Source organism: Alligator mississippiensis, chromosome 6 (genome assembly GCF_030867095.1).
Source record: "Alligator mississippiensis isolate rAllMis1 chromosome 6, rAllMis1, whole genome shotgun sequence".
NCBI classification, from domain to species: Eukaryota; Metazoa; Chordata; order Crocodylia; family Alligatoridae; genus Alligator; species Alligator mississippiensis.
This window is the reverse complement of record NC_081829.1, coordinates 11014443-11031322: the sequence shown is the minus strand read 5'-3', so window position 1 is coordinate 11031322 and position 16880 is coordinate 11014443. Positions and strand designations below refer to the sequence as shown.

The window sequence follows — 16880 nt, the reverse complement described above, 5'->3', positions numbered from 1 at the left end:
CCTTAACTCTTCCCCGTGCCACGTGCACATTAAAACACACCCTTTAATTACATATTCAAGTGCTACTTATTCATTGCAACTAATTGTGGCTATACATTCATAGATGTTAAGGTCAGAAGGGACCTCAGTAGGTCATTGAGTCCAACCCCCTGCCCCGGGCATGAAAGCGCTGGGGTCAGACAACCCCAACTAGGTGCTTGTCCAGCCTCCTCTTAAAGACCCCCAAGGTAGGGGAGAGCACCACCTCCCTTGGGAGCCCATTCCAGATTCTGGCAACCCTTACTGTGAAGAAGTTCTAATGTCCAACCTAAATCTGCTCTCTGTCAATTTGTGGCTGTTGTTCCTAGTTTCTCCAGGGGGTAAATAGAGCATCCCTTATTCCCTGCTGCCCTCCCCTGATGAATTTATAGGCAGCCACAAGATCACCTCTCAGCCTCCTCTTGCAAAGGTTGAAGAGATCTAGGTCCCTCAGTCTCTCCTCATAGGACCTTGCCTGCAGGCCTCTGACCATACGAGTGGCCTCCTCTGGACCCTCTCCAGGTTCTCCGCATCCCTCTTGAAGTGCAGCACCCAGAACTGGATGCACTTCAACTGGTCCAACTGCAGCCTGACCAGTGCCACACAGAGGGAAAGCATCACCTCCCTGGACCTGTTAGTCATGCACCTGCTAATGCATGATAAAGTGCGGTTAGCCTTGTTGATCGCTTCGTCACATTGATGACTCATTTTCATCTTGGAGTCAACTATGACTCCAAGATCCCTTTCCATTGCTGTGCTGCTGAGAAGGTCGTCCCCTAGCCTGCAAGTGCGTTGGTGGCTCTTGTTGCCCAGGTGCAGCACTTTGCGCTTGTCTTTGTCGAACTGCATCCTATTTCATTCTGCCCATTTTTCCAACCTGTCCAGATTCGCCTGGATCCATTCCCTGCCCTCTGGTATATTAACTTTGCCCCATAATTTGGAATCATGCCCCATAATTTGGTATCATGCCAAATTATAGCTCATGCTTCAGATGCTACATTGCAATCCCTCCTCCTGCTCCAGGTGAAATGTGGCAGCCACAGCAATTAGCACCAGGAGTTTGTGAGGAATTGGTGGCTGTGCAGCGCCAGGCGAACAAAACTAAACACAAATACGGTAAGAAGGTCGGGGCTCAAGCTAAGTGACCTATTAAGTGTTTTCTCTCAGAAAAAAATCATCAGGATTTTACTCAGAGCATTCAACTCTCCCTTAAAAAGTAATGTCAAGAAACTGGAGGTTTGAGAGTTGAGTCTCATCAACACAAGAGCCACTTCATGCTGCAAAAGCTTTGCAAGGGGATGCCCGTGGAAATGTAGGCAGCAGGTTTCACATTCCATCACTCAAGCAGGAGAAGGAAGGAAAAGGTCCACAAGGCCTTAGCTACAGAGCTGGTCCTGATGCACCCCCACAGTACATCACCGGCTTCACAACCAGGACAAGGATGCAGTCTCCCATAGATTCTCCCCACCAGCACGTAGGAACAATTATATCAGAATCATTGCAAGCAGAGGGGCTGTGCTAGCCCGCGATTAGCCCTGCAGCCTCCTAAATGCAAACTGCTCTCCAGGCTGGCTCACAGTCTGCCTCTGATATGCACTGAATCCAGCATCTTCCCTAAACCACAAGTGACAACTTTGCCTCAAGGGAATGACACAGCCTTGCTCGCCATAGGTGCCGGCTCTTGATGTTAATGACCCTAATTAACAGGACCAGTTCCCAAACTGCTCTGTTCTCCCTGCATGCTTGAGCCCTGGTGAGATCTTTGAATCCCAAGTACCAAACACCTCCAAATTGTGAGACACCGAAAAAGGTCAGAAGTCCATTCTGACCTAAGGTGGCCTATGAAGCTAGCATGGCTAATACACACCACTTTCCACAGCCAGCAGCATACAAGGAAACAATGCAGCGAGCATCACTTCCTACCCAAATGACCTGGTGCCCTTTTCCAGCTGGAGGCGGCTTTCATTCAAACATGCATGGATGGATGGATCCGTGTCGAGATACCTCTGCTAACTGGGTTAGGCATTTCTTAAGCTCCATGAAACACGCATGGAAGGGAAACCGAATGCCAAAGAAAAGGGGAACAGCAGCTGAGCCAATATAATGTGCAACAGACACATGCTGGAAATGAAAGTGGGGCTGAGACTTTGGCTTCAAAGGAGGCACAAGCAAGAAGAGTGTCCTATGACCCGTACTTAACACTGGGTACAACAGCTGGGCATGAGCTGCAAATAATATGCTGCTCCTAGCCCTACCTGGAGTCCTCATCAGGAGAAGAGCAGCACATGGCACTGATAGAAAGCCAGGCTTTAAGCTTCAATCTCCTTTTTATTCCAGTGTATTTAAATGATCAGTGGGAAACAGACAGCCTGGCACCCCCGGGCCAATGTAAGCAGATTCTAAGAGTGGTTCAGCAAGAGATCAGCTAACAAGGATGTCTGCAGGCATTAATATCGCTGAATATATCCATACAATTAGTGCCAGCACAGAGCCGCCTGTGCTTACAGTTGCTAATACAGCTGTATTACACATGGGCGCGCCTGTACAAGCAGTGTCAATCACAGCCGATGGCATGTGGCAGCGCTGGGAATATCCCATCGCTCCAGGGCTGCCTCAGGTAAAGGATGGGCAAGTGTGCTCTAGACACGTGCCTGGCTCAGCAGCACTTACAGAAATGACTCCCAGGCATGTAAGTCTCAGAGGATCCTCCTCCCTATTGCAGGCTGGGCTCATGGCTTCCAATGCCACAGGGGATAGCTAACGTTGAGTACGCAAAGCACTTTGCTGACAGGTACAGAGGAATCAACACCCATCATTGCCAAGCAGCCACCTCTGAGGAGGAGGCAGCACATGTTCTACTCATTCATAGCATGGGACTGCGCCCCAGTCTGGATTGAAGGGAAGGGCTATTCCACATCACACAAGAGTGGAGAGGGAGTTTAGGCTTCAACCGCATGATACAGCCTAGAGGGCATGAGGGCTGGTGCTTTTAAACAGTGCCATGGGGTCTACAGTTTTCACATAGTGAAAGAATTTCTTTACTGTCCGAGCCCCCGAGGTCTGGAATAGCCTGCCATCAGAGGTGGCTCAAGCACCTACATTGAACGCCTTCAAGAGAAATGTGGATGCTTATCTTACTGGGATCCTATGACCCCAAATGACTTCCTGCCCCTCGGGCAGGGGGCTGGACTCAATGATCTTCCGAGGTCCCTTCCAGCCCTAACGTCTATGAATCTAGTTGCACGCTGCATCCATTCAGGTTTGTTTCAGAACCAAGCAGCTGACAGAGGGAAACTAGGGCCAGTTGCAAGGGCTGAGCCCCTGCAAATGAATCTGTACAAGCTCAAGGCACAGATCCATCCAGAGCCTTCAGCTCTCAGAGAGAAATGCCACCTAGAGAATGGCCAATACTGCTTCTTGCAGCCCCAGGGGTTCCCTGAATGGCCATCCTCCAAAGTGCTGTCCCAGCCTCAGCCTGGTGATCTTATGGGAGCAGAGCCCTGTGCACAGATAGCAGCTACACCTGCATACATCTCATCCCAGAGGCAGTCAGCAAAGAATTGAGAAGGTACAGTAGAGAGCTTGCTGGCTTTACAAGGTGTGTCTAATGTTACTGATTGCTGTGTAGCACTTAATGAGTGCTAAGGAGGTATTTCAGCGCTAAACATGCACCGTCAGTGCGGTGATGAGCTTGTTCTCTTGCATTAACTGATGGAGACTGGTTTTGACACTTAAGGAAAGCAACAGCTCTGCAGATTTGTGCTGCACTTCCCTCCTCTGGAAGCTGGCACAAACTGGGGTGCGATGGCGGTCAGTCAGCTGGGATGGACCTGGAAGAAGGGTGTTGCTGGAGAAGGAGGAGCATGTAGGTCATGTTGGCAGCATACAAATTAATCCATTACCACCAGGCTTCTGCCTGAGTCAGCTGTTTAATATGGGTGAGAGGCACTCCAAGCCGGAGTGGAGAGAGAGTCCTACCCTACAGATGCTGCCCCTCTTACACGGTGCCTTGTTCAGTAGTTCTCAAAGTCAATCAGTATCATAAGCTCCATTTTACAGGTGGGAAAACTGAGGCAGGGAGGGGAGGTGACTTGTCCCAGATTATCTAGCAAAGCCAAGAATAGAAGTCGGGTCTCCTACGCCCTGCTGTCACTGTAGAGTCTAAAGTCTAGAGCAGGCACAGGCAATTATTTTGGCTTGAATTTCACTTAAGGACTTCTGGTGGGCTGTTGAGGGCTGCAAGGGTAACCCTGCCCCTTGACTGGTGACCTGCCCCCTGATTGCCACCTTGGGACTGAAAGTCCCACCCCTAGCCCCTGGTCTTTGCCACCAGAAGGCCCTCTATTTGCCCCTGGGAGGGGGGGGCTCGCCATCTTGGAACCAAAAACAAAAACAAAAAAATCATATACTAAAAATCAAACATCTACTGTAACATTATTTACATTTTATTTCAAAAAATATTTGTGTTCTGATTTACGTGCATTTGCATAGTGCATATGGAGGCAATTGCATAATAGCTCAAAATAAAGTCTTATTCTTGTATATTATCTATGGGGTATGGTGGGGGGCAGGAGGTTCTAGGGTGTATGTGTGCGTGTGCAGGATTTGTGGGGGTGTGCGTGTATGAGTGGAGTTTGTAAAGGGGCGTGGGGGGTGTGGGCATGTGTGTGGATAGGTGTGCAGTTTGTGGAGGGGTTGTGAAGAGGTGTGGTGGGGTGTGGGTATGAAGTTTGTGGAGGGGTTTGTGAAGGGGTCTGGGGGTTTGTGGAGGTTGAGTGTGGGAGTGTGTGGGCGAGTGTGGGGTTTGTAGATGGGTGTGGGGTGTATGTGGGCGAGTGTGGGGCCCACTACTACATACCCCCCACGGTGCACAGCCCCCAACGCCAACAGCAGCAGCAGATGGCAGGCCCTTAGGGTGCTCATGGCCCACATCAGGCAGAGCCTCCCCCCCCCCCCCCCCCCCCCCCCCCCCAGCTAGAGCCGTGCACTGCTGGGGTAAGTCCTGAAAGCTGCACGTGGCAACACGGAGCCAAACCAGACTGGCCAGTTGGCATATATCGCCAGGACAGACCGAGCTGGATCCGCGCAGCCACGTGTATCTCCCAGGACTCAGCCACAGCCACACACCACTGGGCCGGGCCAAGCCGGCTCCAGGCCTCCACGTGGGTCTTCCAGCACTCCCCACTCACCAACTGTCCAGTCACTCACCATCGCTCTTGGTGCCTCCACACTGGGCTCCCAGCTGGAGTGCCAGGAGCTCCATGGAGTGCCTAGTCCAGTGGTACATGACCTGTGAAAGCCCTCCTCCCACCAGCTTTCAGAGGGGCAGCCATGGGTCGGTAATAGTTGTTATTTTGGAGGGGCCCCATGAGCCAGACAGAATGGCCTGGTAGGCCGAATCCAGCCAGTGGGCTGTATTTTGCCTGCCCCTGGTCTAGACCACACTGGCAACCACCAACTGCAGAGGCAGATAGGGTAGGTGACTTCTTTGGTCTCATCTACAGTGTCCCATCACTTTTCCTTAAAACATCTCATGTAGTAAGCAGCATGGCAGAGGCAAATCCTGCTCTGTGCCAGGACGGCAATTTTAAAACTCAGTTGCACACACGAACAAGAACAAAGCAGGCAGAGCTCTCAGACTTCTCAGGTGCATTACTCCACCTCTCTGTGCCTCAGTTTCCCCATCTATTAAATGAAGGTGGGCTAATACTCACTCGCACCCACTGAATGAGGTCCTCAGTAAGACTATGCTAGGAGAATGGCAAGGATTATGTCATTGCCTAGTTCCCATGGGTTTGAAACAAGATCTGGAATAGTGCTATTGCCAGCAGACCCTACCTCCACACACAGGAACTGTCACCCTTCCCGTCAGAGAAGAGATGTTGAAGAGTGAGCACGGAGCAGGGCAAGATTGCCTGAAGGAGCCTTGGCCTTGGACATTTTTACCCCAAGGTGGCTTTGAAACTCTCACCTGTTAACATCTATAATTCTGTAGACTGGAATAGCATTTACCAGCAGGAGAAAGGCCTGGAGCCTCTCCTCATCCAGACAGAAAGAAGCAGAGCAAGGTCCAGAACCCCCACAAAACTTGGACACAACTCCCATAGCAAGACCCAGGGGCCTGAGTTTCCCATTGGAAACCCTGTCACTATAGTGCGTGCTTTGTTCTCTTAGTGGCTAGTCTGGAAAAGATGGTTGAGAGTCCTCTGCTACTGCCACGGGGTAGGGAAGGAAAGACAGTCCTGCAGCTCTGGCCACCGAGGCTCCCGGTTTCACAGCGAGATACTGCAGGCTCAGTTTCTAATGATCTTGCACTGCTGAGGACTGTTTGAACTTCTGGACAGTTTTAGTTCAGGGCATGAGGAAAGGTTTGGGCAAAGGCCGGAAGCAGTTCTCTGCATGCCCATGTAACATAGTATTATCACTGGCAAACTGTTTCCCAAGGGACCTGGCTGTCAGCAAGCGCCTGAGTTCTCTTCCCAGTCCCCACAAGCCTGGCCATGAGACGTGACAAGGACGCCCATAACATCACTTTGCAAGCAACATTCAAGCTCAGCCACTTGAAAAACAAGCTCTTTCCCAGAAAGGTTAAATACTCTTATTACTTCCCCAGCACAGCAATCTTGTGCACTTTTGTGTATTTAATTTATATGCTCCAACTATATTCATCCACGGGGGGTGGTGCTGAGGGAGGAGGGGGAAAATAAAACAAATGCGAAGAAGACAACCTGTGTCACTATTCTTGTGGGGCTGCAATCGCTTCCCAACCGGTGAGTATTAAGGATCATCTCATAAAAGCCGCTCCTTCAAAGGGACAGGGCACATCACAATCATGTTCATCTTTAAAAAAAAAAAAGTGTTCCCTTTGACTTTGTTTAATTACTGAGCAGTTAAACCTCTGGCACACGGAGGAAGTCTGTTGCTATGGAGTGTCTGAAACACCAGCCCCAGGAGCTTCCTGACATCTGAGACCTCAGGAGACTCTCTGTCAAGGCAACAGAGGTGGGAGAGGTCTTTAGAAAGGCTCCCCACAAATGACGTTGGTGGCCCCACTACTGGGAGACGTCTGCTCTGACCACCCTATGCCCCAGTGATGGCTAGAATGGGCTTCTGGGAATCAGGCGGGCAGAGGTCTATTGCCATCTCCACCAACCACTGAATGTGTGACCTTGGGCATGTCACTTAACTTCCTGTATATCATCTGCATAAAAGAAATTAGTCTTATTATTGGCTATGTGCCAGAGGGAAAATGGAACTGAAGAATACAGAACATTTAGCAATGGGGCCCAGCTACCAAAGTTGCTATTGCTCGTATAAGAGAACCTGTTCTGAAACATGGCAAGATAGCTTTCATCCTGCTTTCAAATAGGTTAATAACTAGGGCATTTTGCTTAGTCTTTAAGCAAACATTATAAAAGGCATTGTCTACTTAAACTCAGGCATAAGAGAATAAAAAGTAGCTTTCCATATAGCCACAAAGGGCATGATAACCCTGGTGCAGAGATCAGAGAAACAGGGATTTCCTCCTCTAGGTCAAGGATTTTCCCACCCTGATTTATACATTGCCTCCTTTGCAGTTCACCTGCCTCCTGTAGACTAATATGAAAAAGCTTGGAGAACATCCCAGAATACACCTTCACAGCCAACGCACCATCACAGCACAGCAATGCCTTAAACCCTGTCCTTTTGATGACATTGCACACTCGAAACAGAGCTTGGAGGTGGCCTGGGCTCTGTGTCTAAATCTCAAAGCCAGACTCCTGGCCTAGCAGGCTGACTCAAAACCAATCCCTTTCGAATTTAGGATGGGCATGATCCAAATCAGCATCAGGACTTTGTGGGTTGGGCTCATCCCTGCTGATCTCCAACACTTTGGAGCTGCCCACATCTCTAAAGAGCAATGGCAGGAACAGAAAGAGCAAATTGGACTGGTGATGGTCACTCAGTTTGGCTGCTGCAAAAACCCACTGCCAATCAATCAAAGCTCCTTACCTGGGATTAATATTTTTGGCCCATTCAGCATAACTGTACATGTTCTTTTCCCCAGTTTAAAACTGTGCCCTAACAGGCACATCCTCTCACCCTCCAATGAACCTGGCTGGAGCTCAGGCTTCATTAGAAACCTCTGTCAAATTAGGACGGCTCTGCTTGTGAACTGGGGCTGCTGAGCCTGGAGGCAGTGAGTAAGCACCCTGCATCTGGTCTCCGCACAAGGAGAATGGAGCATCTACAAACAATGTCTGCTCCTGTGCCAGGCCAGGTGGAGGGAATCCCATCCTGAATGCCAGCGCTCTCCTGGAAGGCAGTCCAGTTGTGCCTCTGCAGTGACAAGCCAGCTAATTATGCTCTGGCCTCCAGAGGCTCTCAATGCATATGAGGACATTCAGCTCTTCCAGTGACAGCCCAGCCAGCCCTCCTGAAAGGATCTTGGTTAGGGAACAATAGAGCAGAGTGAATGCTGCAGGATGCTGTTGCTAAAAAGTCAATTAAGGGCAGATCCACATGCTTATCTATTGTGGTTGGAGGCAGCTGATGACTGAAGCCAAAGGTTTCTCGGCTTCCACTGCTACAGGCTCCTGTCTGCAGGATATTTCACAGTCAGGGCTCTGCTAATGCTTCGCTCCCGGGAACACTGGTCACATGGTGTGTCCCAGGTAGTGAATCCAAGCAGTGGAACATGTTTCCACAGGACTGGAGTCCCAGGAAGCCCCTGCCGGGCTCACTCAGTCTCTTTGTGCCTCACTTCTCCATCTGAGCAATGGGGATAATGATACTGGGGAACATGAGGGCCAACTCAGCCTACGTGAGAGCACGCAGGCTAGGAATGAGGCATAGAAGACCTGAGATGGGTACATTGCCACCACCTGCAACCTCACAGGGCCTGATCCTGTGAGGAGGTCCAGTTCCACTCCCTCGAGAAGCACTGGGCAACCTCTGCTCACATCGAAGTCAAGGGATGTGCCTCTAAGGTAAAAGCACGGCTGGAAAGATCACAATCCTAACTCCCCTGTTACATTTGCTGCCCTGGCTCCTCCTTCTCTCCACCCATCTCTTGTGTCCTCCAGGTCAGGGCCTTTCATGTCACATGTGCAAGGCACTCTCCCCCTGAGTCTGGGATGGTGCTGGTGCCCCCGCCTGTCCAGACAGCGAGTGCAAGACCCAGCTCTTTAGGGCAGGATCCAGCGCATGCAAAAGCTACTGCCCCACCCATTATTAACCCATTCATCACCACAGCAAGTGCTTAACCAATGTACTCAACAAGCCATAAGCTGTAAAAACGAGTGCTCTGGAGTTGAGTTATGAGCCACGGCGAGTGCAAAACCTCATTGTTCCTGCGCTGTTATTAATCCCACTGCCAATGAACGTTGACTGTTTCTTTATCCGGTTGCTGAAGCAACGATCATTTGTCAGTTTAATGTGACCCTTGTTAACATATGAGACAGTAAATCCCAGCTGCACAGTCAGCCTCGGCACAAAGGATGACTTTCTTTGGGGTCCTGGTATTTATTCATTTATTTTTACCCAGGCTCAACCATTAGCACCTGAGTGCACATAATGGCAAACTGAGCACACAAAAGCAAGAGTAGCATAGCCTTCCCTCTTCCCAGGTAAGGGGTGAGGCGGAGGGGGCCAGGACTGTGCAGCAACTGCTTGGCTTTCACAGGCTGAGAGAGGTTAAAGGAATGGCCTGAGCTCACTTAATGGAGGAGCCCCCAAGACAAGATCTCACCTAAACACTAGAATTAAAAGCAGCATCCAACTGAAAAAATGTATGTGGGAGGGACTGAATTGCTAGGGACAGGTCTCCCAGCATGGGGTAGATGAGAAGGTATTTCTTCACAGCACCCATGACACTGACTGTCTCTAAACACAGGGCTTGGAGCCGTCATTCCCATCGCACTAACCCAGGGTGGACCCTGATGAGGCTGGCTGCCTTCCGACAGGCCCTGCCCCATGCCCCTACACCCATGCATTAGTGAAACATCACCTGCTGGCTGGAAGCCTACAGGCACACCTGAATCCTGTGGCTAGGGGCAGTCGGAGACAGGTCTGAGCCCTAGTAACAAGGATACTGGGCGGCCAGGAGAAGTTAAGCGTCTTGAGGAACATCCTTCTGTGTTACTGACCAGGATGCTGGAACAAGCAGAGACTCCACGAGTGCCACTCCCTTTGCCCCACGGATGCGCATGCAGATCCTGATGAGTTAAAGCACCTCCCACAACCTGGGATAGACAGAGCACCTCCCACTCCTCCCACATCCTTGTTAACCAGCCACCTACCTGCACATTTGGTCCTGCTTATGAGGGGCGGCCCCGGCTTGCCAGTCCCTCCCTCGCCTGGGCGAGTGAGCAGCACACTGATCTCATACTCTGTGTCAGGATCCAGGTGCCACAGCTTGTAGGTCTGCATGTTGACGGCGTGGACCTCTGACCAGGGCCCTGACGTCATGCGGTACTCAATCTCCTTGCGCACGATGGGGCCATCGCCAATGATGGAGTTGGTGTTGAGCTGGATGATCAGGTAGGTGGAGCCAGCTCGAAGCAGCTGTGGGGGAGCAATGGGCGTCGGAGGCTCTGGGGAAGGACAGAGCATGGTGAATAGAGCATCCCCCTCCCTACTGAGCCAAGCGCCTGTCCTGCACCACCACCACCAACTGCACTGTATGGCTGGTGCTGTGTTAGGACTTGGGAAATCCAGGGTCTAGGTTCTGCTGCAGACTCCCTGTGTAGCCTTAAGTAAATCAGTGAACCTCCCTGAGCCCAGTTCCCCATGTCGAATCTCTCCTACTTTTGATACGTCTTGTCTGCTTGAGCTCTGACTGCCCTGGGGCCAACAGTGCCTCTTGCTAGGTGTGTGCACAACACCTAATGCAATGGGGCTCCAATCCTTTCTATAGTATAGACACATTCAAACCTTTCTCTTCCTCATTTGTCTACCAGGATCCTGGCTTGAGAAGGATGACTGGGTCAGACTCAGCGTCCTCTCAGTGCAGAGCAGTTCCACTGACTTTGCCACAGAGGTCCACCTTTTCAAACAAGGGCAGACTCTAGTCTACAGGCAGGCAAAGTCCGGTCCATGGGCCATATCAGGCTCTCAGAGGACTCCATTTCTCAGAAGCTCCTGCCCACATCACCGCAGCCAGTTTCCATGGGGAAAGCAGCGCCGCAGCGGCATGGGGCCAGGGTTTCTATGGAGACCAGCCCCAGCAGCACTGGCAGGGCATAAGGCTGGGCAGGGTGAGCTTTGGGGCTGGGATCTTGTGGCAGTGACAACATGGTCCGAAGCTGGGGCAGAGCTGCAATCCACTGCCCACATGTCCCAGGCGGGGACATGCGGGCAGCGGATCAGGGCTCTGCCCCACCTCCAAACCACACTGTCACCACTGCAAGATCCCAGCCCCAGCACAGCTCGCTGCCCAGCTGCATGCCCTGCCAGTGCTGCTGGGTCTGGTCTCCGTGGAAACTCTGGCCCTACACTGTCACAGTGCCACCACTGCTGGGATCTCCAAGGAAACCAGTTATAGCAACACAGACAGGGGCTACTGGGAAATAGAGTCCAGCCACCAGCTGGATCCACCATTTTGCCCACCCCTGCTCTAGCCCATGATCTAGCAATCCTGGCACACATAAATTTCTCTTCAAAAGCAACTCTGCCCTTGGCCTGTGGGACAAATGCTGACCTCAGCTGCAGGACACTGCAAAGGACAGATGCAACTGAGAGTATAATCTGGTCTTGAACAAAACCAGACAAGTAAAGAGAATGTACCCCTAAAAATAAGATATTTGCTGTACTTCCCCCAACACATACACACACTCGCTCTCTCTCGCTCCCTCCCGTCTCTCCCCCCTTTCACACTCACACACACACACACACAGTGCCTCGCTCCCTCTCACTCCCTCCCCTCTCCCAGCAAAGGTTTTACAATGCAGGGCACAACAGTTCCACTGACCAAACCTTAATTGTACAAAGCAGGCTGTGACGGTGCCGTGAAGTTCCATCAAAATTAATTAGCACCCAACTATGACCATCAAAAATAAATGAACAAAGTCCATGTGGGGAGGCACCTCCCTTCCTTTTTTTTTTTTTTTTTTTTTTTTCAAATGGTCTGCATTGGCTGACACACAGATGCTGATAACTGCAAACTAGCGCTATCCCACTACCTTAACAAAGGCTACCGTGCCTCTGAATCCACCGATGGATAGCACGCTGAGCTTATGGAACTCAATGCTACCAGGTAAAAAGTGCCTGCACATAGATTCATAGATGTTGAATCATAGATGTTAGGGTCTGGAAGCGACCTTACAAGATCATCAGGTCCAGCCGGGGCAGAGCTGTACATGGAAAGGAACAATGTATATGGAAAGAAAGAATATCCAGTTAAATCAATATTTTTTAAATGCCCGAGAGCTTTTGCAGGACTATGAACATTTATAGATCAGGGAATGACCTACCATCTATCAATTATAGGTCAGGAAGGAACTGCTTCAAGAAGCAAGTTTTCCTACTCATGCCTCTGAAGTGCCTGGTATGAGCGAATGTCAGAGACAGGACACTGCACATGGTGGATCTCAGGTCTGATCCTGCCTGCTGCTTCCTAAGTCATTACACACTAAAAACATGAAGCATTGCTACTGTGCTCTGCTGAATGGTTGCCACAACCTACCAGAGTCAGCTGCATTTCTACAGCAAACACTCCTGCAATATGAACCAATAATCACTCAAATCTACAATAAGGCTCCTAGTGACTTCACCAGCATCACATGGCACTGGGATGAAACAATGAGTCAGTCTAAATCGGGGGTGGGCAAAATGCAGCCCGGGGGCCAGACGCGGCCCACCAGGCCATTCTATCCCGCCTGCAGGGCCCCTAAAAAAATTAGAAAATTAATTAATCTGCCCTGGGCTGCCTGTCATGCAGCCCTCCATGGCTTGCTAAAACTCAGTAAGAGGCCCTCTGCCCAAAATAATTGCCCATCTCCAGTCTAAATCAATGACGAGTCCTGATCAGGGGGAAGACCTTCAACATAGATTCAGTCATCCCACATCCAGTGGACTAAACTCGCCCCCTCTAAAGTCAGTGAGACACCTCAAGTCTGGTTTTCAGGAGGTGCCTTTTCATCAGCCCCCACCTGTCACTCCACCATTTCCAAGCACACCTAACACCTGTCCTTCCCTTCCTCACACCAGCTCACCTGCTCTTCTCCTATCACATCTTTCCCCAGCCCATCAGCTTCCCCTTCCCCACCATCACACTTGTCCCCTGCTCTTCCCTCCAGCCTCCTGTCAAGCTGCCTGCCTTTTCTCACACATGCATCTAAGCTGGAGCAGGGCTACAAGGCAACACAATACAGCCTGAGACCCGCCGCAGGGAGAGGACCGAGGAAGAGACAGCACCTCCCCTCATGCAATGAGCTGTCTTTGTTTAGTATCTACAGTTGTTAGCAACGGCTAGCTCAGGGGTGTCAAAGATACAGCTTCCACAGGCCAAATCTGGCATGTAGATCCTTATCATCCAGCCCGCAGTGCTACCCACAGGTCTTGGACTGAACCCAAACACCATATTCAGTATGTGCCGGACCAGCCCCACATGCTGGAATGGGCCAGACCCCACACATACAGCTGGTCTGGCGCACGTGCTGCATGGACCCAATCTAGCTGGTCCAGCCCCACATTCTGGATCCAATCACAGGGATGGTCTGCAGGGACTGGATTAGTTTGATACCACTGAACTAACTCATCAGGAGAGCTCAAAGCAAGGCTTGCAGCATTTCTCCCATTTTAAAGGTGGGGAAAACTGAGGCACAAGCAGAGAAAGCGACTTGCCCAAAGTTATCCAGCAGGCCAGTGGCAAAGCTGGGTACAAAACCCATGTCTAAAGTTCCAGTCCGGTGCATTAACCAACAAGTGGGAGTCAAGCCTCTAAATTAACCAACGACTCCCTGTGCAATTTGAGGCAAGGTTTTTTCTGTCTCTGTGCCCCAATTCCCTCATCTGTATCACAGGGATGGGGCCAGCGGCATAGATTTGTGATGTGATCTTCAGCTGAAGGGCCCTCCCGTAGCATAAAGAAGCATCACCCTCACCTTTCACAATCAGCTCTGCAAAGTTGGAGACACCGGAGCCCCGGACGGATTGGGTGACGCAGCGGTAGAGGTCCTGCTCTGCCTTGGAGACCTCATCCAACTGGAAGGTAGCCAGGAACCTCCTATGGCTGATGTGCTTCACCGAGGCAGCTGGGACAACTGCTCCATTCTGCCTCTGCTGGCCAACGAGATGATGTTATGTTGGGAGGAAGGTGAAATCCAGGCAGCACCTGCTGCTCAGCTCTTCTGTGCTTGCTCTGTGAAGCTCCCCATAATGGCCAAGTAGCAATGCGGGATCTCCTCTGTGTCTGATAGTACCCACCGCACCCATTTTCCCCCACTGTGTTTTCCCTGAAGATCCTGCCTGTCAAGCCTTCCAGCCCCAGAGCCCTCAGTGCTGCTCTCTGGACAGTTAGATGGTGATAATGTGGAGCAGAATGGGAATGGCAGCACAATGCCAAATGCTAATGCCCCACTGGGATGTGGGGAGAGGGTGGTGAGTAGGAAATTATAGCAGCCCATGTCTTCCATTGCTGCTTAGGGGTCCAGTCTCGTCACCCTTAGTTAGGTAAAACTCCTGCCAACCTCAATGGGAACATCGCGCAGAAGAGCCCCTGACGTAGGCCAGGGTGAGAGTGGGGTCATCTCTCTATCCTCCATCAACTGCTCTCTAGTGGAAAGGGGCCTAGGGACTCTCTGATGTGACACAGAGGGTCAGGGAGGGGAAGAGTGTTAAAGTGCCTTCCCCTCCTCTGCTCATTTCCAACAGCCCCCACACCAGTGGCTTCAAATGGACCAGGAGCCCCACTTCTCTGGGTAGTACTGATGAGGCAGTACTGAGTCAGTACCAGCACCCTGGCTTTGCAATCAGGGCACTGCACAGAAGAGTTGGGAATGGAGGTGACTCAGGGAGTCCCAGAGACAGTAAGAAAGACAGCAAAACCAGGCAGCCCCCCTGGTCCAGTCACCTGCATGAGGAACCTCTCGGCTTCCGATGCCTTCCCAGCTGCCACGCACTGGAAGGTAGCGTTCTGCCCGGCATTGACCTCCACATCGCCCAAGCGGGAGAAATGAGGCGCTTTGGCTGCAGAGGTACAGAAACAAACAATCCCACTGGATTCCACAGGCGCGCCACACCAGATCTACACTACGGTGGGCTTGCCCCTCGGTTCCCCCCCGTACACAGCCATGGGACAGAGTGCTGGATCCCAGGAGCACACGGCCACACCAGATTATGGCTCTGCAGTGGAGCACAGCTATAAAACATGCTATTTTCTTGCTCGGGATTACCGGCTGTAGCAGGAGCTGAATTAAATGGTATTAATTAGCTCAGCACCTGGATCAAAGAGCCCCCCAGTATATAGATCCAAATTCTTTGCATTTAGGAAGGGTAGGTTAGAAGCAATCCACTTCAGTGACAGAGTCAGGAAGGAAGACATTTTTCCCACAGTTGCCACATGGCACAATTAGACAAGCGCATTATGGGGGGGGATTTTCTCTTTCCTCTTAGCATCATGTATTGATCACTGCAGGCTGTAGGGTACTGGGCATCGTGACATGATGGCTGTGAGCCTGACTGTAAATTCTCACTGTCCTATTCTATGGAGCAACTGCTCCACTGCCAAAACAAACTGTAAGGGAGGCACCTTCTCAGAAGAAGCAGAAGCCATGGAGGAGGCGGCAGGAAAGACTCTGATACAAAAGGCTCAGAAGCTGCCTGACAGTTTAACTCTCCAGCCACAAAGAAGGACACTACTGACTAGCACCACATTCCTGCAATGCCCTCCTTCCCTATCATTAATGCTCCAGAGCTTACTGGCTTGGTCTGGCAGAGACACTATTTAGGGAAAAGACTCAGGGGCACACTGGTATCCATGCCCTGAACCCAATTTGTCCTGTCTGCCAGGATGTTAGCTACCTCCCAGAGGCTATCCCCAGTCAACTGACCTTTCCCTTGCCACCAGAACTGTCCTTTTCAAAGGCATGACATCTAGGCCTGTGCTCATCTAAGTTTACAGACTTGAGCAGAAACAGAAACAGCTTTAGGGTGTATCATTCAAGGGACATTCACGTATGCCCCTGCAGTGTCACCCACCCAACCACTGAGCCCATGAGCTGCTGAGAACTCCTGAAATCAAGCCCCTAGGATCCCACAGGAAGGTACATAACTGAGCTTCACTGATCATGAGTGAGTGGGTGTCCATTCACCAGGTGTAGGGCTCAATGTGACCCTGGCTGCTTTAAGCCCCTTGTCACTGACGCCCAGTGATCACAGCTACATTATGGGGGCACTGGTCTATTCCCCAAGCTGAGATGGGAGGGGTGGGGACTGGGACTCATAGCTTTCCCGCTAGGCACTAGCCTGCACTCCCCACCTTGTCTGGCCCTGTGCGGCACTAGCCATTAAGTCATGTTCTTTACCCACCCAGCACCACCCTGCCCGGTGACAGCACCTCAGCATCTCTCCCAACCTGCCAAAAATCAGTGCTGTTCACCAGCCTGTTCCCCTGCATGGCCCTCTCTGGTCCTATTCACCAGGCTGGTGACTCCTAGTTCCTGATACTTCGAGTTTGTGTTGTCTGTAGGAGGCTGTCCCTTCACCCTCACCCCCACCCCAACACCCTGCTGACAAAAGGTCCTGACAGCCATCTCTCATCCATCCCCAGCCACATCAGCTGGTGTGCCCCCTTGGCTCTGCTCTGACAGGAGAGTATGAATGCTGTCAGGCACCACGGCAGCCAGTTAACACCGAGTCCCATCAAACCCCTCATTACAAGG

At 51.2% G+C, this 16880-nt stretch overlaps 1 protein-coding gene across 4 annotated transcripts in view; it reads right to left on the bottom strand.

Moving 5' to 3' along the window:
* The window catches only part of PTPRU (protein tyrosine phosphatase receptor type U), a 312312-nt gene that overhangs the window by 149422 nt on the left and 146010 nt on the right, over positions 1 to 16880 (bottom strand). For 3 of the 4 annotated variants that reach the window (XM_059729643.1, XM_059729641.1, XM_059729642.1), the window contains exons 5-7: positions 15071 to 15186; positions 14103 to 14277; positions 10299 to 10592 (exon numbers count right to left, since the gene is read on the bottom strand). In XM_059729643.1, coding sequence (XP_059585626.1) covers positions 10299 to 10592; positions 14103 to 14277; positions 15071 to 15186 — 585 coding nt within the window. Of the gene's footprint in view, positions 1 to 10298; positions 10593 to 14102; positions 14281 to 15070; positions 15187 to 16880 lie in introns of all 4 variants that reach the window. The other variant, XM_019488788.2, reaches the window with a different exon arrangement.